Here is a 21288-nt window from a genome sequence, read left to right as displayed (position 1 = left end):
CAGGAAAATGATGGATCTAAAGCTTAAAAAGACTAAATGTCCCTAATGAAATCATAGAAATGTAGACTATTTCAGGTTCAAACCATGGATGTTTAACACCCTACCGCGATATTTGGTACTATACTGCTCCCTGCTGGCTGGGATACACCTTGTATGGAGCTTATTATACATCCATGGTATGGAGAAGGAGAAGGAAACCCCGTGCCAAAACGTAAGGACGTCACATCCGGCACTGTATGTTTCTTTCTACTTCACGGCATGCCTGGGTTGGGTAAGGTACGCTTATTCTATCTGCTTCCATCTTACTTAAATTACAAAGTATGTAACGTTTCTGACTTCTTGAAATATAATTATAATCTTTCAACTGTAATAGAAAGTCGGTTTTGTTGAGGAACGTTGTTTTTAAACTGTTTAAGTCAGTTAAGCGCGAGCGGTGTGCTTTTGCTAACTGCATCACATTCATGTTACTTTTTACAACACGTTTTTATTTTCTGTGTTCACAGACTGAAGGCGTGGGTCACTGTCCATCTTAAATATGCTAAGGTAAAACTTAGTTTACTTTTGTTTTACACTTAAGAAGCAGTCATTTATCTACCAGCCCATGTGAACGCATTGAAGTGCGGTGTTCGGACCGGAAACGGCAAGCATTTTAAACATTTTAAAGAGACTTCTGTATTGCGTTGTGAACACTGCAGACCTTCCAGCGAGGCTCAGCCTGCAGTGGCTCTGATCTTTCCTATAGTGTCTGCTAGAGAGACGAGAGGCCGTTTGAGGCCCTGCTGTGACTCCTTGCAGCAGGGTTATAGGTAAACCTCCAACAAACTACACTGCCACTTATTGTTTAAGGGAATTATTATTAGTTTAAACCTAGCCTAAATCTGTGTAATGTTCTCTTATGAATGCACATCATAAAGGGGAACACCTTCAAGCAATAGTGGACCATGTGCCATGAAGGGATGATGATGCAGGCACAAATATTCACTGTTCATTGGTTATATTTACAACTTATTAATTAGCAAGGCAAAAATAAATAAAACACTATGCAGAGAAATTCTTTATTGTGACGTGCAGAGAAATACATGCTGCTACTTGTTTCTTAGTTCATGGATCATTTCTTATTGCATGTCTGCTTGCCTATTCATTTAATAGGTTACTTACTTATGTTTGCCTTCATCTGCACTGTCCCTTAGCCGCTGTTCGGCTGTACCTTTCCCCATGGTGGGACCAATGAACCATTTTTGATTATCATGTTCTGCTTGAACTTGCTCACGTAGGCAAAGACTTTAAGTGCACATAAAGCTTGATGTAACCTTTATAGGGAAATGTTGTATAAAAAACACAGTACTTATAATATGACTTTCTTTTACAGAACTAGAGATGAAGCCAGGCTCTGCCCCGCTCAGACCTCCTGACTGACCTCTGCAGCTCCAGCATGAGCTGAACACTAAGGTCAGTGTTTTCAAAGTAAAGCCAACACATGACCGTAGCCCAGTCCCTATCTTTAAACGTTGCTCGCGTGCAGACCTTCCAGCGAGGCTCAGCCTGCAGTGGCTCTGATCTTTCCTATAGTGTCTGCTAGAGAGACGAGAGGCCGTTTGAGGCCCTGCTGTGACTCCTTGCAGCAGGGTTATAGGTAAACCTCCAACAAACTGCAGAGGGACTTGTTCTTAAAAGTGAGTTATTGTTACTAAGGAGTTTCATCCTGCCCATATTCTGTGTATTGTTTTCTAATGTTGGTGAACCATAAAGGAACACTATTTCTACAAATGGTAGACCGTGTGCCATGAAGGGATTAGGGTCCAGGCTAAATATTGTATCGGTACATTTCACTGCTTATCGGTTTATGAATAATACACATAGTGCGTCATTTTAAAGTCGGACATCATGATGTTGAATTTGCTTCCCCCCCCTACGTTTGACACATCTGTTAAGTAAAAACCACGGCTTAATTGAATAATCGTTTAAAAGGAAAAATGATCGCTCACTATTGGGATATTCAATTAGTCATTAAAGTAATTTTTCAAGCAGAAGGCTGCTTAACGGGCTATTTTCACGAATCTGTGTCTCAGGGCTTCTTAAAATGTAATAAACTATGAATGTGTCATACTCACTTAACGGGAAGAAACTCAGCTAACTGACCATATGAACAATTTTTACCGAAACAAAACGCAAGTCTCACAAGAAGCGTCTAAGTGAGTCCTGAGCGAAAAAATGCTAACGCGTTGGCACAGAACTCTAATAATAATAATAGCTTGGATTTATATAGCGCCTTTCAAGGGACCCAAGGTCGCTTTGCAAGTAATAGGGCAAAAACAAACATAACAAAAGTCAGACAGACAAAACAACAGATCGATTAGGGGCCGAAAGCCTTGGCAAACAGGTGGGACTTGAGGACCCTTTGAAGGCGTCGAGTGTGGGGATGTTGCGAATCTCCACAGGGAGAGCGTTCCAGAGGGTGGGGGCTGCCACACTGAAGGCTCTGTCCCCAAAGGTTCGCAGTTTGGTGCGGGGGGTGGTAAGCAGGCCAGAGTCTGAGGACCGCAGGTTCTAGGTATAAATCGATCGATATACTTATCGGATCTGCACAAACGAGCTTTGCTAGCAAGCTGAGATTCCACAGATACGATACATATAAATATCGTCACTGAACGATCAAAACTCGCGACGGGAAGCAAACCCAGAAAACACACGACGTTGCAAAAACGGAGATATGCTCACCTTTCGCTGATATTCTGATCATACGTTGTGTTCAATGGCATTACAACGCGGCTGAATCCAAAGTGTCCGTCACTTTGAAAAAATTATTGATAATCCATAATTCAATTTCTATGTCAAAAATTGAGTTTTCATATTAGCTGCTAATGGTAGCTTCCAGAGTGTAGGACGGCTTCCTGTTTTGGGTATTATGGCTGCTCGTCACTCTCACTCCTTATTTGGTAACGTGTATGTGGAACTTCCCCTCGATTCTATAGGCTCTAGCGGTTAAGTGACTTCCTCTTCATTTAGACTGACAAAAGCCATTTAAGGACACCAACGGGGACTTGGAAAAATTAGGAGACATTTGACTATTTTCTGAATTTGTATAGATCAAACAATTTATCCTTCGAGAAAGTAATCAACAGATGAATTGATAACAAAAACATTCAATTTGTACAGCCCTTTTGACAACCAGCGAATACTGCTTTATTCTGTCAAATCAATCTACAGATGTGTGTATGGTCGGTTTAAAACTACCTTACATTAGCTGTTGTCATCCTTTCATTCCAGTTGTATTACCTGTTTTGTTTTGTTTATATATTAAACATAAATACACAGTACTGTAGTTAAATGTTGTTGTGGTGTTTCTTTTACAGAACTAGAGATGAAGCCAGGCTCTGCCCCGCTCAGACCTCCTGACTGACCTCTGCAGCTCCAGCATGAGCTGAACACTAAGGTCAGTGTTTTCAAAGTAAAGCCAACACATGACCGTAGCCCAGTCCCTATCTTTAAACGTTGCTCGCGTGCAGACCTTCCAGCGAGGCTCAGCCTGCAGTGGCTCTGATCTTTCCTATAGTGTCTGCTAGAGAGACGAGAGGCCGTTTGAGGCCCTGCTGTGACTCCTTGCAGCAGGGTTATAGGTAAACCTCCAACAAACTACACTGCCACTTATTGTTTAAGGGAATTATTATTAGTTTAAACCTAGCCTAAATCTGTGTAATGTTCTCTTATGAATGCACATCATAAAGGGGAACACCTTCAAGCAATAGTGGACCATGTGCCATGAAGGGATGATGATGCAGGCACAAATATTCACTGTTCATTGGTTATATTTACAACTTATTAATTAGCAAGGCAAAAATAAATATACATGATACAGAGACATTCTTTATTGTGACGTGCAGAGAAATACATGCTGCTACTTGTTTCTTAGTTCATGGATCATTTCTTATTGCATGTCTGCTTGCCTATTCATTTAATAGGTTACTTACTTATGTTTGCCTTCATCTGCACTGTCCCTTAGCCGCTGTTCGGCTGTACCTTTCCCCATGGTGGGACCAATGAACCATTTTTGATTATCATGTTCTGCTTGAACTTGCTCACGTAGGCAAAGACTTTAAGTGCACATAAAGCTTGATGTAACCTTTATAGGGAAATGTTGTATAAAAAACACAGTACTTATAATATGACTTTCTTTTACAGAACTAGAGATGAAGCCAGGCTCTGCCCCGCTCAGACCTCCTGACTGACCTCTGCAGCTCCAGCATGAGCTGAACACTAAGGTCAGTGTTTTCAAAGTAAAGCCAACACATGACCGTAGCCCAGTTCCTATCTTTAAACGTTGCTCGCGTGCAGACCTTCCAGCGAGGCTCAGCCTGCAGTGGCTCTGATCTTTCCTATAGTGTCTGCTAGAGAGACGAGAGGCCGTTTGAGGCCCTGCTGTGACTCCTTGCAGCAGGGTTATAGGTAAACCTCCAACATGTCACCTCAGGTTTAGAGATGGACCACATGCTTTGTGTACTGATCCAAGTGAATAAGTCTGCAGTGAATAAGTCTCATGTCAAAGACCTGAGCTAGACGACACTGGAATTCAAACCTTGATAAAATGCCTTAAATATATATTTTTCTACACCAGAAGAAGAAATGTACACAACATTGAGGGTATACATTTTAGCTTTATATTAAAAGATGAACGTAACAATGCTATAACATGAACAATGTTTCTCCTTTTTGTAGCAGAGAACAGCAGCATGACTGCTATATACGTTATGAATTTAAATGGCATGTTTCATCACAATATTATATTGATTCTTTTAGACTATACCAATTTAGCTAATTGCACAAAGTGTATCACAATGCCAAAGACCTGAGCTAGACGACACTGGAATTCAAACCTTGATAAAATGCCTTAAATATATATTTTTCTACACCAGAAGAAGAAATGTACACAACATTGAGGGTATACATTTTAGCTTTATATTAAAAGATGAACGTAACAATGCTATAACATGAACAATGTTTCTCCTTTTTGTAGCAGAGAACAGCAGCATGACTGCTATATACGTTATGAATTTAAATGGCATGTTTCATCACAATATTATATTGATTCTTTTAGACTATACCAATTTAGCTAATTGCACAAAGTGTATCACAATGCCATTTTATGAAAATGTAGGGCCATTATTACCATATGGTTATTTCTTCAAATCAGTGTGATGACAGCTTTCACTGTTCTTGCATAACAAATAATTAATTGAAATGTATTTTCCTGCAGATTTCCCTGAGGGTCGGAGAAACCAACTTCAAGTCTGCAGAAGAAAATAATTGGTCACATTTGTACATCTGCAGAATATTTCTTTAATGGTTTTCTTGTTTTCCACACTGTTGAAATAAACTTTCTAAACTAATGACCTGTGTTTGTCAGTTGGAGAAATCCTGAAACTGTAAAAAGTGAAAATGCTTTTGATTTGTAAAACTGGTTTCAAAATACTGGAAAATAACTACTTTATAAATATTTCTACTTGTGAATACCCACACATAATGGCATTACATTTGATCTTTGAAAGCCTGAAGTTAATATCCTCTTAGTTCTCTGCCCAAAATGGCTTTACATAACGTGTTAAGTATACTCTGTAACGCGGTGTTGTGAAATTATTATTATTGAAAATAAAAAACATTTAGTTTTCACTCTGGTAACAAATGACTTCTGCTGCAGATTGAATGCATTACCTCTATTGCCTTTAAAGGTATTTGCTTAATAATAGTTACTGATATTTTTAGATTGAGACAGATAATTTGACAGTAGCTATTGTATTTACTTTACAATTTCTCCAAAATTACCTACCCCACCTTTAACTTGCCTAGAAAAAAAATTCGAGAAGGAAATGTATTTTACTGTCAAAATCATGAACTGTAAATCTGGACCGGAAGTGACGACATTGCTTTCGATTTCATCGCACTGGTGTCATGTCATGGAGATAACAGGAGTGAGTTTTTAAGTAAGTGATATATCTATCAAAGCCCTTTTTAGTGTTAAGCCATTTATTTAGCCTGCTTTGCTGTGTGTTTGCCTTTACTGGAAATATTACAGAGTGAAGTGAAACAGTTTGGGGGATGTTACTACGATTCAATATACACAAGTTATTGCTTGATAAAGATCGTGCATTTTATCTGTAGCCTACTGGCATGCGGCTTGACTCGGTTTTCAATCTGAATTAACTCAAGTTTCGTAAAGTTGCAGGAGCCCAAGAAACCCAATTTACCTGAAACGGAATTACTTTCACTTTCGATGAAAAGGACTTTAAATTTCATGTTGCCTTGATGAAATATTAGTATTTACCCTTAAGTTAGACAAATTATTAAGACTGAAAAACGTTTACTTTAACTATCATAGTGTGCAGATGGAGAAAAGGGGAAGCACGATTGAGTATTGCAGTCTACATACTCAACTAATGTTTCTGCTTTCTACAGAATATATTTTGAAAAAAATTATGAAAAGTGTTATAGACATTACACTTTAAACAATAACATCAATTACCAAAAAAGAAACATCCAGGGTTGAATAAAATCTATATCTATTATCCAGAGGAATCATTTATTTCACTTTTTCCAGTTGGACAAAAAAAGAATATCAATAAGGAAATAGTGACAACTAGACGTATAATTTATTACGCTTTTACTTGTATGTTGTGGTTGATGCTTTTCTGCCTTTAAACCTAAACTAAAGCCATCATTTCTTCTTTTCATTCTTATTAACCACGTTGTGGCCTTTATCGCCATCTGCTGGCCATCTTTAGGAGCTGCAATAATAAGTTCATGGTGGAACATGTTACATGTGGCCCTAAGTTATTTCCAGTGTCATATTTCAGCAGTGGCGAACCGCCAGGGCCTTCAAGGTATTCAGAGAATACCCTGGAACACTCAGATAAAACAAACAAAAAAAAAAAAAATCGATTTAATTATATAAATAAAATGAATAAATGAGAATCTTATCTGTGTTGTTGATCTGTAATATTACAGTGTTACGTTGATTTGTTTGTCTTGTCTTTCTCGGTCCATGCACTACGCATCTGAGTGGTTTTGTATTAGAAAGAAAAAACAACCAATCAGATCTTGTTCTGGGTCTATGGGTAGAATATCCTTCAACCAAGGTATTCTATATACTTGATAGAATGCCCTGGCCGTTACACTGAATGAGAGCATATGTTTGGATTGACAGTTTTGCGGGGGTGTGTGTGTGTCTACAGATGGTCCAGTTGTGATAGACACGATTTGCTACTGTAATTCAGTATCAGTTCAGTGCATTTTTTAATTATATAATTATAATTCCTATGGAATATTTAGTTCTACCTGTCAGGCTCTTGACATATATACTGTATTCTTAAGTTAATAATAGTAGTGTTATGGTCATTTTAGTTTTTCAATACAATATACACAACATAAAAAATGGCTACATTCACAGGACGCTTATTTTCATTCCTGTATTAGAATGCTGGTTGAGGTCAGTCATTCTTTAAACCGATAATAATAATTAAAAAAAATATTTTTCACAGTTGCTGCTCCAGTCCTGCCTAAATGCTCCCATGTATTGGAGGTGAATTGGCAACAATATCATCTAACAGTCAAATCCTCTGAACATCCTCAGGTAACCGAACATTGATTACACATTATCCATGTTGTGTCAGCTCAGATTCAAAATGGCCTTTTTCCCCGCCCTCTCTCAGATGGATTTACCAGTGGAGGCAACAGTACATTTGAACCTTTTCCCCAATGAGGCGGAGGTGATAGAACTACTCCAGTCACATGGCTTTAGTTTGACGTATCTGAGTCAAGACCAGGTGCGTGTGAAGGGGTCGTTTCTGAAACTCAAAGCTGCGAAGGCCTCTCTGGAGCAGATTGTTAAATCAGACAGTAAGACGGTCCCAAAAGCCTCCTATGCTTCCTCTGGAGCCGTTTCCAAACACTACCCCCGAAACAGCTCAGTGTCCAATGCTAACAGAAGCCGAGACAAGCCTCCGCACTCTTCTCCATCTTCACCCTCCTCCTCCTCGCCTCCGTCATCTCCAAACAAACTTCCAAGCCCACCATACAAAGCGTCTCCTTCTCCAGAACCAGATCAGCGCGGCTCATTCAGTCCTCGAAGTGAGTCATTTATCGTCGATGAAGACGTGTTTAGGTACGCACATCGGCTCAGGAAAAGAGACATTGATGGCATCGTGGAATGCCATAATGTCAGAATGGCGGTAGTAAAAGTAGGCGATAGCGCCAGCATCACTCTACATGGGAAGAGCGCGAGAACAGCGGTCGGTAAACTACAGAGCCTCCTGGATGATCTCAACCAATCACTGCGCACACAGGAAGTCCTTCTAAAGGACATGGATCAAGAAGGCAGGGTGCTTTTAGAGAAGATCAAGAAAGACAGAAACATTTACAACTCAGTGCTCGTATGTCCCATGGACGTCAAACTTCGCCTGATTGGACCGTCCCGTGAGAGCCACGATTTAAAGCACATACTCTTACGGAGGCAGAGGGCGCAGTCACGACATCCAGAGAGGACGTCGGTCACAATAGAGAATAGGAGGAGCAGCTCTCTGCCACCGGTCAGTCACACGAACGCCAGAGATAGGGGGGGCGTCGACACGTCATATGAGGCAGGTTACTCTCCTTCGAGGTACCAGGACGAGGAGCGGGGAGCTGCTGGTTGCTTTGGTGGAGCTTCAATGGATAGAAGACGCCCTGAATCCAGAAGATACGCCCCGAAAGAAAGGGTGCAAAAGGAGGAAGGGAAAAGTCCTAAATCACCTAAGAAAGCCTGGAACAGTTTAAAGGGAAAGTTGACATCTTTAAGGAAAAAGAAAAAATAAGGAGTGAAGTTCTGTAAATGAGGTAGAAAGACCATGCTACCTTATCATACATTTTGTTGACACTATTATGTGTCTTAAAAGCAGTTATTATGGAGTCTGCAGTTGCACTACATGAGAACTGGATTCGTATGGGGACATATTTGTAACACTGGGTTTACTTTCACAATAGAGATTGATTGTAAGTCTATTGTAGCATAGCGCCATCTGCTGGTTTGTTCACTTTCCGAGGTTCAATATCACGAGACTGACGTGTATTGATGCCGTCTCCTTTTATTGGTAGTGATACATTATAGCCTTGAAAATGAAATGATTTACTAAAATTAGTATTTTTGAATCAGCATTGTTTCAGTTCAGTTTCCAAAAGCATATCATTTTTATTGACATTTTCATTTGACTTTCAGTTTTATAATCACTGTTGGACACAGATACTGTACCAATATACCGGATTGTGAGAAACAAAACATAACCGTTAATATAAGACACAATATGGGTTGGGATCTGTTGTCCTTTCAATCATCTCTTTAAAAGGATTGTTGTTGAAGTGTAACATTTAAATCAAAAAGTCAGATTGATAAATATCATGCAATGTACTGATTTAGACTCTGACACTATTATTATTAGATTTTTTAAAATATATTACATTCAAATAATCGATCAATATTGTATCTTCAAACTCTCCTGCACTGAAAACAGTTATTTAACTGGCAGCTCTCGCAGCATGTGGTTTAATTATTGCTTTTCTCTTGCACTGTATGTTTGCATTAAACAGAAGGGCTAAAATAGAATGTATGTAAACAGGAAAACTGAAGAATCTATTTACGTTTTTAAAACACTGACCAATAAAGTGTTTTCAGATTTTGATAATGAGATTTATGTGTTTATGTGTTTTGGTTATTTTTTCAGCCGTAACGTAAACATATTTGAATGAATTGATGTGAAAGGGGAGTAGACCAAAGAAGAACAGATTCAGGGCCGGATAAACAACACTACTTATGTTAACATTGCACAATAGAGCATTTGCCTCACCGGAGTGTTTGGGTTACAGTTTGCTTTTTAAGCTCTTGCCACTGCCTTTCTGTTGTTGTTTCGGTAACACCTGAAGGCACCATCTATCTTCCAGATGGAGACAGAAACAGGCGCGAGAGGAAGTGAAACAGTGTCAGACTCTGGACTGAAGTCACACTGAGAGAGGAAGTTCCTCTGGCTGATGAGGATGTAACTGGGTTTTTAGAGGAAGGGTAACTGGAGGATATTGTACCCTTAACGTAACGATGTTAAACTCACTCTAGAGTTAACAAAAAAGAACAGGCTTTCAAGTTATCAGATGCTCTACGGTAGGTAGATATTTTAAATGATTTCTGAATGTTTCAGTTTGATGGTCTCTAGGAGCCTTTACTGGTCTGGTCATATGTTCTAATGAATGCTGTTCTGCATTAAAGAGTCCATTAAAACAGGGCTGCACCCGTGACAACAATTGTGAGTAATAACAAAACACAGATCAGACTGATACAAAAATGGCCCTCTGAAGTTCCCCTGTTAGTATTTGTCTGTTGCCATGGTATCCGAAAGCACAGTACTGCTTTCCATCATAACAGCGCCAAACCAGGACTTCCTATTTGGAGGGTTTGCCTAACAATTAAAGGCTTAGTTTACAAAATGACTCCAAATATTTAGCATCAATGTTCAGTCTTGACTTGAAATTGTGGATGGATTGACGACATGCATCTCATGGTGTCCATATTGGATTGTGTTTGTTTAACAGTCATGGAGATAGATCGTTTGACGTTCTAGATCAATCAGTACTTTTTGTCTACTAGCATCAAAGTACATTTTTAGTAGCTTTATATAAACTCAAAGTCTACAGAGTTTTCAACTGTGCCTGCTGTAAGCCCTGGTCCCATCTGGAGAGTGGCCTGTACATTGGGATTGCCCAGCAATACAAACCTTCAAGGGGCCCCATTTTGAGGTTCATATCAGTATGTAGTGTCTCTACTTTAAAGAGTCCTCTCCTGCTGATGTTCAGGTGTATATCAGTATGTAGTGTCTCTACTTTAAAGAGTCCTCTCCTGCTGATGTTCAGGTGTATATCAGTATGTAGTGTCTCTACTTTAAAGAGTCCTCTCCTGCTGATGTTCAGGTGTATATCAGTATGTAGTGTCTCTACTTTAAAGAGTCCTCTCCTGCTGATGTTCAGGTGTATATCAGTATGTAGTGTCTCTACTTTAAAGAGTCCTCTCCTGCTGATGTTCAGGTGTATATCAGTATGTAGTGTCTCTACTTTAAAGAGTCCTCTCCTGCTGATGTTCAGGTGTATATCAGTATGTAGTGTCTCTACTTTAAAGAGTCCTCTCCTGCTGATGTTCAGGTGTATATCAGTATGTAGTGTCTCTACTTTAAAGAGTCCTCTCCTGCTGATGTTCAGGTGTATATCAGTATGTAGTGTCTCTACTTTAAAGAGTCCTCTCCTGCTGATGTTCAGGTGTATATCAGTATGTAGTGTCTCTACTTTAAAGAGTCCTCTCCTGCTGATGTTCAGGTGTATATCAGTATGTAGTGTCTCTACTTTAAAGAGTCCTCTCCTGCTGATGTTCAGGTGTATATCAGTATGTAGTGTCTCTACTTTAAAGAGTCCTCTCCTGCTGATGTGCAGGTGTATATCAGTATGTAGTGTCTCTACTTTAAAGAGTCCTCTCCTGCTGATGTTCAGGTGTATATCAGTATGTAGTGTCTCTACTTTAAAGAGTCCTCTCCTGCTGATGTTCAGGTGTATATCAGTATGTAGTGTCTCTACTTTAAAGAGTCCTCTCCTGCTGATGTTCAGGTGTATATCAGTATGTAGTGTCTCTACTTTAAAGAGTCCTCTCCTGCTGATGTTCAGGTGTATATCAGTATGTAGTGTCTCTACTTCCTCTCCTGCTGATGTTCAGGTGTATATCAGTATGTAGTGTCTCTACTTTAAAGAGTCCTCTCCTGCTCATGTTCAGGTGTACATCAGTATGTAGTGTCTCTACTTTAAAGAGTCCTCTCCTGCTGATGTTCAGGTGTATATCAGTATGTAGTGTCTCTACTTTGAAGAGTCCTCTCCTGCTGATGTTCAGGTGTATATCAGTGTGTAGTGTCTCTACTTTAAAGAGTCCTCTCCTGCTGATGTTCAGGTGTATATCAGTATGTAGTGTCTCTACTTTAAAGAGTCCTCTCCTGCTGATGTTCAGGTGTATATCAGTATGTAGTGTCTCTACTTTAAAGAGTCCTCTCCTGCTCATGTTCAGGTGTATATCAGTATGTAGTGTCTCTACTTTAAAGAGTCTTCTCCTGCTGATGTTCAGGTGTATATCAGTATGTAGTGTCTCTACTTTAAAGAGTCCTCTCCTGCTCATGTTCAGGTGTACATCAGTATGTAGTGTCTCTACTTTAAAGAGTCCTCTCCTGCTGATGTTCAGGTGTATATCAGTATGTTGTGTCTCTACTTTAAAGAGTCCTCTCCTGCTCATGTTCAGGTGTATATCAGTATGTAGTGTCTCTACTTTAAAGAGTCCTCTCCTGCTGATGTTCAAGCAGAGCCGGACTGGGACAATAAGTCAGGCCGGGAATTATACACCCAGCCAGGCCACTACCAGTTTTTTGTGTCATTTTGCTGGATTTATTTGTCAATATTTACAGCGTTGCTGCCCATAGTGATAGCCCTCTAAATCTACTACCCAAAAATAAACATATGGACATGGCTTACTATTTAAAAAAAATTGCAAATCTATTTAGGAACCTATTCATGTGAACATATTTTAAGTGGGGGTGGACCTCAAATCCTATAGAGGGGTCAGGGGGCATGCTCCCCCGGTAAGATTTTTTTTTTTTAAATGTTGGATTTAAATGCATCAATCTGGTGCACTTTGAGGGGGAAATAAAGAGACTACACCCATATGAAACATAACTGTAGCCTATCAGGGCTCAATATGTATACACAGTCTGCCACTGATGGCAACCAAAGGCCAAGAAGCGGTTGACAATTTTTTCTGAATGGTTGCCAATGGCAACCTGGCAACCGTTACTGTCGAGCCCTGCCTACACATTTAAATAATCATAAAATCATAAGAACATGGCCATAACCAATAACATACCATATCCAATATGAAAAACATTGAAACTTGTTTATTTATTTGTTTTTGGTTCATTTATAGTTGTGAGTGTGTATGGGCTCCTGCATCAGCCTCACCTGTCTCCCCCTGCTCCTCTTTGAGGCAGCAGCAAAGACTAGTTTGAGCTCTCAACAAGTTTAAAAAAAAAAGTTGTTATTATTCATGCATATTTCACTAATCTCACTCCCCCCTCAAATGGAAAATGTGTTTACATAAAGGGTGATCAAACCGTTTGAGACCCACGGAGATAACTTAGACTAAGTTAACTATCTAAACACTCAGAGAGTCCTTAACCTCACCTGAGCTGTAGTTATCAGCCTCTCAGTCTGACAGGAGAGGACTCTCCCTCCACCTTGTTGTTGAAAAAGCTCCTTATATCCGTTAGCGCAGCTAACTAGCACCAGATGCTAACAACAACAATACCCGTAACCGGTGCGCGCGCTTTCTCGCTCGCTCGCGCCACACATACACGAACACACACCCTCCCGAGCTTGAGTGACACACAGAGACCAATTGAGGGCTTTAGTGTATGATCTGTATGAAAGTGGCCATGTCAGCAGGCCACATCATGTAGACAGCCAGTGACCCTCTGTGAGGCAGAGTCAGACCCACATTTGCGCAGCGTTGCGTTCACAATACATACATAAAAAAAAGAATCCCCAGGCCAGCAGGCCACTTAACAGGCCAGGCCATCGGGAAACCTCCCGGTCCTCCCGATGGCCTGTCCGGGCCTGTGTTCAGGTGTATATCAGTGTGTAGTGTCTCTACTTTAAAGAGTCCTCTCCTGCTGATGTTCAGGTGTATATCAGTATGTAGTGTCTCTACTTTAAAGAGTCCTCTCCTGCTGATGTTCAGGTGTATATCAGTATGTAGTGTCTCTACTTTGAAGAGTCCTCTCCTGCTGATGTTCAGGTGTATATCAGTGTGTAGTGTCTCTACTTTAAAGAGTCCTCTCCTGCTGATGTTCAGGCGTATATCAGTGTGTAGTGTCTCTACTTTAAAGAGTCCTCTCCTGCTGATGTTCAGGTGTATATCAGTATGTAGTGTCTCTACTTTAAAGAGTCCTCTCCTGCTGATGTTCAGGTGTATATCAGTATGTAGTGTCTCTACTTTGAAGAGTCCTCTCCTGCTGATGTTCAGGTGTATATCAGTGTGTAGTGTCTCTACTTTAAAGAGTCCTCTCCTGCTGATGTTCAGGTGTATATCAGTGTGTAGTGTCTCTACTTTAAAGAGTCCTCTCCTGCTGATGTTCAGGTGTATATCAGTATGTAGTGTCTCTACTTTAAAGAGTCCTCTCCTGCTGATGTTCAGGTGTATATCAGTATGTAGTGTCTCTACTTTGAAGAGTCCTCTCCTGCTGATGTTCAGGTGTATATCAGTGTGTAGTGTCTCTACTTTAAAGAGTCCTCTCCTGCTGATGTTCAGGTGTATATCAGTGTGTAGTGTCTCTACTTCAAAGAGTCCTCTCCTGCTGATGTTCAGGTGTATATCAGTATGTAGTGTCTCTACTTTAAAGAGTCCTCTCCTGCTGATGTTCAGGTGTATATCAGTATGTAGTGTCTCTACTTTGAAGAGTCCTCTCCTGCTGATGTTCAGGTGTATATCAGTATGTAGTGTCTCTACTTTAAAGAGTCCTCTCCTGCTGATGTTCAGGCGTATATCAGTATGTAGTGTCTCTACTTTAAAGAGTCCTCTCCTGCTGATGTTCAGGTGTATATCAGTATGTAGTGTCTCTACTTTAAAGAGTCCTCTCCTGCTGATGTTCAGGTGTATATCAGTATGTAGTGTCTCTACTTTAAAGAGTCCTCTCCTGCTGATGTTCAGGCGTATATCAGTATGTAGTGTCTCTACTTTAAAGAGTCCTCTCCTGCTGATGTTCAGGTGTATATCAGTATGTAGTGTCTCTACTTTAAAGAGTCCTCTCCTGCTGATGTTCAGGTGTATATCAGTATGTAGTGTCTCTACTTTAAAGAGTCCTCTCCTGCTGATGTTCAGGCGTATATCAGTATGTAGTGTCTCTACTTTAAAGAGTCCTCTCCTGCTGATGTTCAGGTGTATATCAGTATGTAGTGTCTCTACTGGGACATGTCTCCATGCTCTAATGTTCAAAAAGCTCTTTATTGTTCTCATACTGCCTGTGCTGCAGCACCTCTTTTCACCCCCTGTCTGAAACCAGAGCCCAATCTGCTCTGATTGGTTAGCTCTGTTGTAATATAATATATGATACAAATATGTACCTTTAGTGGAAGCTCCCCAAAAAAAGGACGAAACCATTTAATTCCCAGATAGCGGTTCATGCTGCCGACTGCTTTCATAGGGACAAGTAATCCAGTTGAAAGTGTTGGTGTACAATTATTATTTATTCCGCGTGTGCCACAAATGAGTGACACAAATGATATGCAGTTACATTTTCCTGATTTTAATGGAAGCAAAACCTGCACAAAGAAAATTCAAAATGGCTTAATACAATAAGAAGTATTTCATTAATAATTAAGAAGATGTTTTTTTTTTCTTACAGTTTTTAGACAAACCAAGCCTTGATATTTAAACTGAAAGGAGCGCCATAAACATGAAGGGTGATCATCTAACAGTGCTGTCTCGTAACTTTAAAAAAAAAAAAGGTTATACCAATAGCTGCTCATCCTTAGCCCTCACAAACAGACAGCAGTCATAACAAGTGTGGCTAATGATGTCAAAACCCTTCTGAGTCACGAGCTGAGTCACCCTGTGTTTGGAAATCTAAACACACTGCGGAAACATGTTGTGTTCAAGAGCGGCCAGCAGCTGACGAGAAGGGACACAAAGTGAAATCGACCTTAACACAATGCTGATGGGTATACGGACGACAGGGGAAGTCATACATCAGTTTACTGATTTGAACAATGTTTTTCAGTTTAGTTCTAACGTTCCCTTTACATACCGACCACCTCTTACCGATGCAGAGAACACATGGTTTAGAGCACATGGTCCCAGGAAAGAAATGAGCTTGATGGTTGTAACAGAAAAAACGTTTTTAGCATTTGTTTTCATCACCTTAGCAACCAAGAAAGATAGGCAATTGAGATCATAATTAGTCCAAAAAGGAGGACATGATAGAAAATGCTACATAAAGGACCAATTTGTTCTGGAACTATTGGCAGAAATGAAATGTAACTATGTTTTTATGAGTGTATAATCACCTGAGACTAAGTGGGTTGTGTTTTTGTTATGGTGTAACGTCCTGTTTGTACAGTAGCTCAGAGTGGGAACTATCTGGCTTCAGAGAGGGCCTGTGTTGCTTCACCTGAACTGTCTGTTGACGTTACGTTGAGTTGAGCAGTTCATCCAGATCAACACACTTGAGTAACTGCACATTCTGCTAAGGATGGCCTCTGAGCCAGGCGAAGGCCCTGGAAGACAACATGGCGTCACCAATGTCCTGTCAATTGAGGGGTAAGCAGAGAGGTGCTGTCCCTTTAAATCCTTGTTAATGCTATGTTTATTTTAAAGTGTGTGAGTACCAGTGAACCTAATATATATTTAAGGCTGAACACCCGTGTCCTTGTTTACCTTTTTCTTTTAATTGCTGGCCTCTGACCTGCAAGAGAGCCCTCGTGCACTTGACAATGTTCCAGCTGGGCAGCGAAATTGCCGGTCTGCCCTGCGACAGTGCAACAGGGCCAACACACGAACAGTGCTCCTTACATGGAAATACAGATCCAGCATGCCTTGAAAAGTTCTTGAAAGTGTTTTTGATTTAAAGGAAAAGGTTGTGAAATATAATTTTAGATATCAGCTCTCTGTATTACTCAGCATTTCCGTACACTCTCTGTCTGTACTATATCACACACACTTAGATCTACATGTACAAGTCACGACAAGACCTTTTGGCTCCAGCACTCAAAAAAAACGGATTTTCCAAATGTACTGAAAAAACTGAAATGTTGACTTCAATTAAATGTATTATGTCAACAGATTTCACACAACTGTATTAGGTTAGTTGTAAGCAAAATGATTTAAGTTGACATAAAACGTAATACCTAATACAGCCATGTTACATTTGTTGACATAATACATCTATTTAAAGTCAGTGTTTCAGTTGTTCAGTGTGCATGGAGTTGGGAACCTCTTATTGGAGGAAGACACGTGGCACTGCCAAAGCAAAGTTAAAAAAGGAAATGCCAAGATCCTTCCCAGGAGATAAAGGCCATTTTCTAACCCCAAATATGCCAGCTAACAGCACTTGTTTGGCAGCGTGACAGATGTGGGTTCTGGGAAGAGAAGATACACGGAAAAAAACTTTAGAGTTTCGAAATGTTTTGTGGCAGGAAGAGAGACGCAGATGAGGAGGATGCAGAAGTGGTGTGAGTTCTTAAAGATAGCCTCCTGCTATTTATACAGATGTGAGTGAGGCGAGGGCTGATTGACGGGTGACGTGCTGCAGCTTGTAGACCACAGCTCTCAAATAAGCACACCCTCAAATCTACCATCGAGTTCACCACGCCCTCAGCACACACACACACACACACACACACACACACATACACACACTGCACACTACCGGCCCAAGAAGGCAACCATACTTCTCTTTCTTCTTCCTAGAAGCGGCTTTCTGTTGCTCTCAGTCCTGTACGTCTTTTGTGTTTGTTGAACGAGGACAGGGATGGCGGAGCTGGAGGGCCTGGAGTTTGGGAAGTCAGACTTCGTGCTGCTGGATGAGGTCATCATGGAGCAGTTTATGGAGAATCTGAAGCTGAGGTAAGATATAGTGTTCGACAGGAGGAAGGGAGGGAAGCAGCTGGTTGTCAGAGACGCTTCATTCATTCCTCACAAGGAAAACGGCTTGTTTCCTTGGTATTTCTGATCAAATATGTGTAAAGAAATATAGATAGGTGTAAGTCTCTGATCTCTTAAACGTAGAAATATGTCACAGAAGCAGTTAATTAGCAGGTTGACGTTATCATTATGAATGTTCTTTTTACAAGAGGACATCAAGATGACATGTAGGGTAAAAAAGGCAATGAGTCATTTCTACATTTCCCGCTCACCCAGCGTTCAGATATGAACCTGCAGTGGATGTGATCATCACCACCGGGCTGTCATCAGAACCACGTGCAGCACATGGCAGAACATTACCAACTATATAAAACAGCTAGTGTCAGCAGAGTTCATGTAACTTTGATTTTATTTCGTGACTCTTTCTTGGTGTGAAGCTTTGAGGATTTGACACTGGTCCAGACAGTGTCCATTCTCGCTTCCTCTGCGTCTTTCGCATCCACCAACATGTCAAACAAGATCACACAAGCTCTACATTTAGAAAAGCTCTTTACTGTCTAACTTAACATGTTACATGTTGTGACTGGGGCTTGGTGTGTGTTCCATGTTTGGTTGCCACATAATGTCTGTCGAGTTTCATCACACACAGCTTGATCAGACTTGTTAGGTAACAGAGGCAGGTGCTTAGGTTTGTGCTGATGTGTGCCTAATTGAATGAACTGCTCTACTTTTTCATACATCTGAGATCAGGTGTTTGGATTCCTGTTTTTGCATTTGCACTGTTTTCCTTTTCTTGCAAACATGTTTTAGGGCCAACCCAGAAGCTAGCATCGCAAGGGTTCCCTGGTCAAAATAAAGGTGGCTAATGTTTAATGTTAAACTTGTGTTTACCACAGACCTTATTTTGGGGAATCTAACCAAAATAAGGTTTGTGGTAAACATAAGTTTACAAGATTTTCACATTTTGTTTGAAGGCGTTTTCTTAATAGGACTACTAAACAACATCACGCCAAACATTAGCCAAAAATTAGCCAAAAGAAGTATTGAATTTGGAGCCTGGAAAAGCCAAAGATGCTAACTCATTTCCATGTTTAGGACTCATCCCTGCACCACTTTATTAGGTTGGTTATCATCACTGGTATGTGTTCCCTTTGTTGGGTCTTCTGTCAGCAGGTTATTTGTAAAAAGAGACTTCCATGAAGGGTGTGAACAGAGAGGCCTTGGTGGTGATACTTCAGTCGAGCCTAATTACGGCAAAAGTCCTTAGAACTGATTAGAAAATCAGAATGATGTTTTGAACAAGACATGTTGTGAACTTCAACAGTGTGCCAGTTCATGGACGGGATGTTCCAGGAACAACAGCTTTTGCTTTCCAAATGATACAGTCTAGCTTCTCTAAGAACACAAATAACTGTGCTTTCAGATTCTATCAGCTCAAATATAGAAAACAAGCTATTATTATAAATGAGGCTCGTAACCAAACTATAGTTAACCTGACAAGAACAACTGATACATCTGTGTAATGTTTCTCGAAATGTGGGGCATTACATGTAATAAGATGCACAAATTGACTACTATAATAATAATAATAGTTAAAAGCAGCTGAAAAGTGTACTTGAGTAGAGTCAGCAAATGTACTTATTAATAGAGTTCTTTTGGATTATTGATTTTGGTCAAATTATGTTTCCTAATTTTTAATTCTGAGAAACAGAAACCACATGGACGATCCAGTAAACAGATGACTAGCACACTGGTAGTTTCTTCCAAAATGCAGAATAAGAAGGCAATATTTCTGCCTTGTTCTGACATGATCCATTCTGACATTACCCAGTTTTCATCTAAATGTACAAATGTTAACATCAGAGTACCGCTGATCTGGTTTTAGAAACTTCTACAAAAAAGGTTTCCACATTGAAGCTAGTGACACGTCAATTTTACATCTTGCAGCTCACCATGAGGTTACTCAAGGCTGTGACGCCCTGAAGCCCACAAGTTTCATTTCCTGCTCTCAGTGAACACACACTTGGGTCACTTCCTGTCAGGATGTTACGTATGACACGAAGGTGTACCATCTCTCATGGAACCTTTGACTCGAGGGTTTCTCATGGGCTGTCTGAAATGTACTGGGTCTAAATGGCTTTTTGCCGCCTTAAACGGAGGACTGAAAACGTATCATATGCATAGATGATGCATTTACACACAATTCTATTGTTTATGTATCTAGTATCTCTATTTCATTGTGTATATTTATATTTGATGCGTTTAAAAAAAAGGTAATACAAATCTTTAAAACACTTTTAAAATATGTATATTAAAAATATGATGATTACAGCAAATAACGCTGAGGGACAACACTATTGTGTATATTTATTTTGGTTTTGGATTTTAGGATACATTTATATGCATCTTTTGATTTGGTTATTTTACCTTGCTTTAGTTTGACTCTCATTTTCTTTTATCATTATTATTGTTTTGTGTATTTGAGTTATACAGATTGAAATGACCTGACATGAACTAAGCAAGAAATATAATATAATACCTGTACAAGTAGTGTGAAGTATGCTATTGACAATTTTGTGTTTTCTTTTGTGGAACAGGTTTGAGAAGGGCCGCATCTACACCTACATTGGAGAAGTAGTCGTGTCCGTTAACCCGTACAGACAGATGGACATTTACGGCAAAGACACCATCGATGCGTACCGGGGCCGGGAGCTGTATGAGAACCCTCCTCACCTGTACGCAGTGTCTGATGCCGCCTACAAGGCCATGAAGAGACGGGCCAAAGACACCTGCATCGTCATTTCAGGTTTGTCTCTTTCACACTGAAACTTCACATTAAGCCACAAGCCTACAAAGTGTGCACTCTGCTATCTGTGAGATCATGTTCAATACTTCACACACTTTACATCTGCAACCCAGCCAACAAAGTCTTCATTTTCTTGTCTGTGCAATGAGTCCACGTGGCATTATGTTTATCAGATGCATTATTTACCAGCACATAACACTGATACTTTTTTACTTCTTCACATATCCCTTGCTGATTAGAAGTAAAAAATAAAACTGCCATGTGAATGAAAAATGGAAAGGCCCTGCGTTAATAGCAAGGTTTGGCCTCTGTGTGGAGGCAGATGAAAAGCTATGTTGCTAAATCAGAAGTTCATTCTCTGTGGCTTGTGTATTAGCTTACTGGATTCTGTTATACATCGTCAGACTTGGTTAGCCAATTGGCAATACATTTGATCGGCTAGTCAAAACGGTTTTACCTTTAAAGTATCAGAATATATTGAAACATATCTTGATATGTCTTGTTTTGTCTGTCAAAAACGCAAAGATATTACACAAATCATTACATACATTTACATTTTTTTAAGCTGATTTGCTTAAAATATTAATATTCAAACGTCCAAACCCCCATATCTAAGGCTTGCTAAATTATGAAATCTTACTTTAAACTTAAATACATTTTTGTATGATAATCTTAAAAAAAACATAAATTTTATCAATGTTTTTGCGGTATGTATGTATTTTAGTGTTTATAATATCATAATTGATTAATTATA

The 21288-nt window shown here is 39.9% G+C and overlaps 2 protein-coding genes, 1 long non-coding RNA gene and 4 other non-coding genes across 9 annotated transcripts in view; all 7 read left to right on the top strand.

The window, feature by feature from the left end:
• Positions 1-203: 203 nt before the first annotated feature.
• LOC117455644 (uncharacterized) lies at positions 204-5385 on the top strand. Of its 3 annotated transcripts, none has more exons than XR_011644045.1 (6): positions 204-271; positions 504-543; positions 1370-1449; positions 3354-3433; positions 4180-4259; positions 5252-5385. It is a non-coding gene; the product is annotated as an uncharacterized lncRNA (long non-coding RNA). The 3 variants fall into 3 exon arrangements; XR_011644044.1 differs by having other exon boundaries at positions 220-276; XR_011644046.1 differs by lacking the exon at positions 204-271 and adding an exon at positions 295-318.
• Positions 690-823, top strand: LOC117455710 (small nucleolar RNA SNORA9). The gene has a single exon (XR_004553153.1). It is a non-coding gene; the product is annotated as a small nucleolar RNA SNORA9 (small nucleolar RNA).
• On the top strand, positions 1517-1650 carry LOC117455713 (small nucleolar RNA SNORA9). Its single transcript, XR_004553156.1, has one exon. It is a non-coding gene; the product is annotated as a small nucleolar RNA SNORA9 (small nucleolar RNA).
• Positions 3501-3634, top strand: LOC117455712 (small nucleolar RNA SNORA9). Its single transcript, XR_004553155.1, has one exon. It is a non-coding gene; the product is annotated as a small nucleolar RNA SNORA9 (small nucleolar RNA).
• Positions 4327-4460, top strand: LOC117455711 (small nucleolar RNA SNORA9). Its single transcript, XR_004553154.1, has one exon. It is a non-coding gene; the product is annotated as a small nucleolar RNA SNORA9 (small nucleolar RNA).
• Positions 5386-5930: 545 nt separating the features above from the next.
• rbm43 (RNA binding motif protein 43) lies at positions 5931-9709 on the top strand. The gene is made up of 3 exons (XM_034094499.1): positions 5931-5975; positions 7530-7621; positions 7701-9709. The coding sequence occupies exon 3, from the start codon at positions 7701-7703 to the stop codon at positions 8838-8840; it is 1140 nt and encodes a 379-aa protein (XP_033950390.1). The 5' UTR covers positions 5931-5975; positions 7530-7621; the 3' UTR covers positions 8841-9709.
• Positions 9710-17484: 7775 nt separating this feature from the next.
• myo1g (myosin IG) overlaps positions 17485-21288 on the top strand; it is a 71042-nt gene continuing 67238 nt past the window's right edge. Inside the window, exons 1-2 of the mRNA XM_034094545.2 lie at positions 17485-17710; positions 20326-20534. Of these exons, the coding sequence (XP_033950436.1) occupies positions 17616-17710; positions 20326-20534 (304 nt within the window). The 5' untranslated portion in view covers positions 17485-17615. The remainder of the gene's footprint in view (positions 17711-20325; positions 20535-21288) is intronic.

The sequence above is a fragment of the Pseudochaenichthys georgianus genome, chromosome 11, assembly GCF_902827115.2.
Source record: "Pseudochaenichthys georgianus chromosome 11, fPseGeo1.2, whole genome shotgun sequence".
In the NCBI taxonomy this organism is placed as follows: Eukaryota; Metazoa; Chordata; class Actinopteri; order Perciformes; family Channichthyidae; genus Pseudochaenichthys; species Pseudochaenichthys georgianus.
This window is presented reverse-complemented; position numbering and strand designations above follow the sequence as displayed.

Coding starts and splice junctions, on each gene's coding strand:
- rbm43 (XM_034094499.1), top strand. CDS start 7,701: ATGGATTTACCAGTGGAGGCAACAGTACATTTGAACCTTTTCCCCAAT.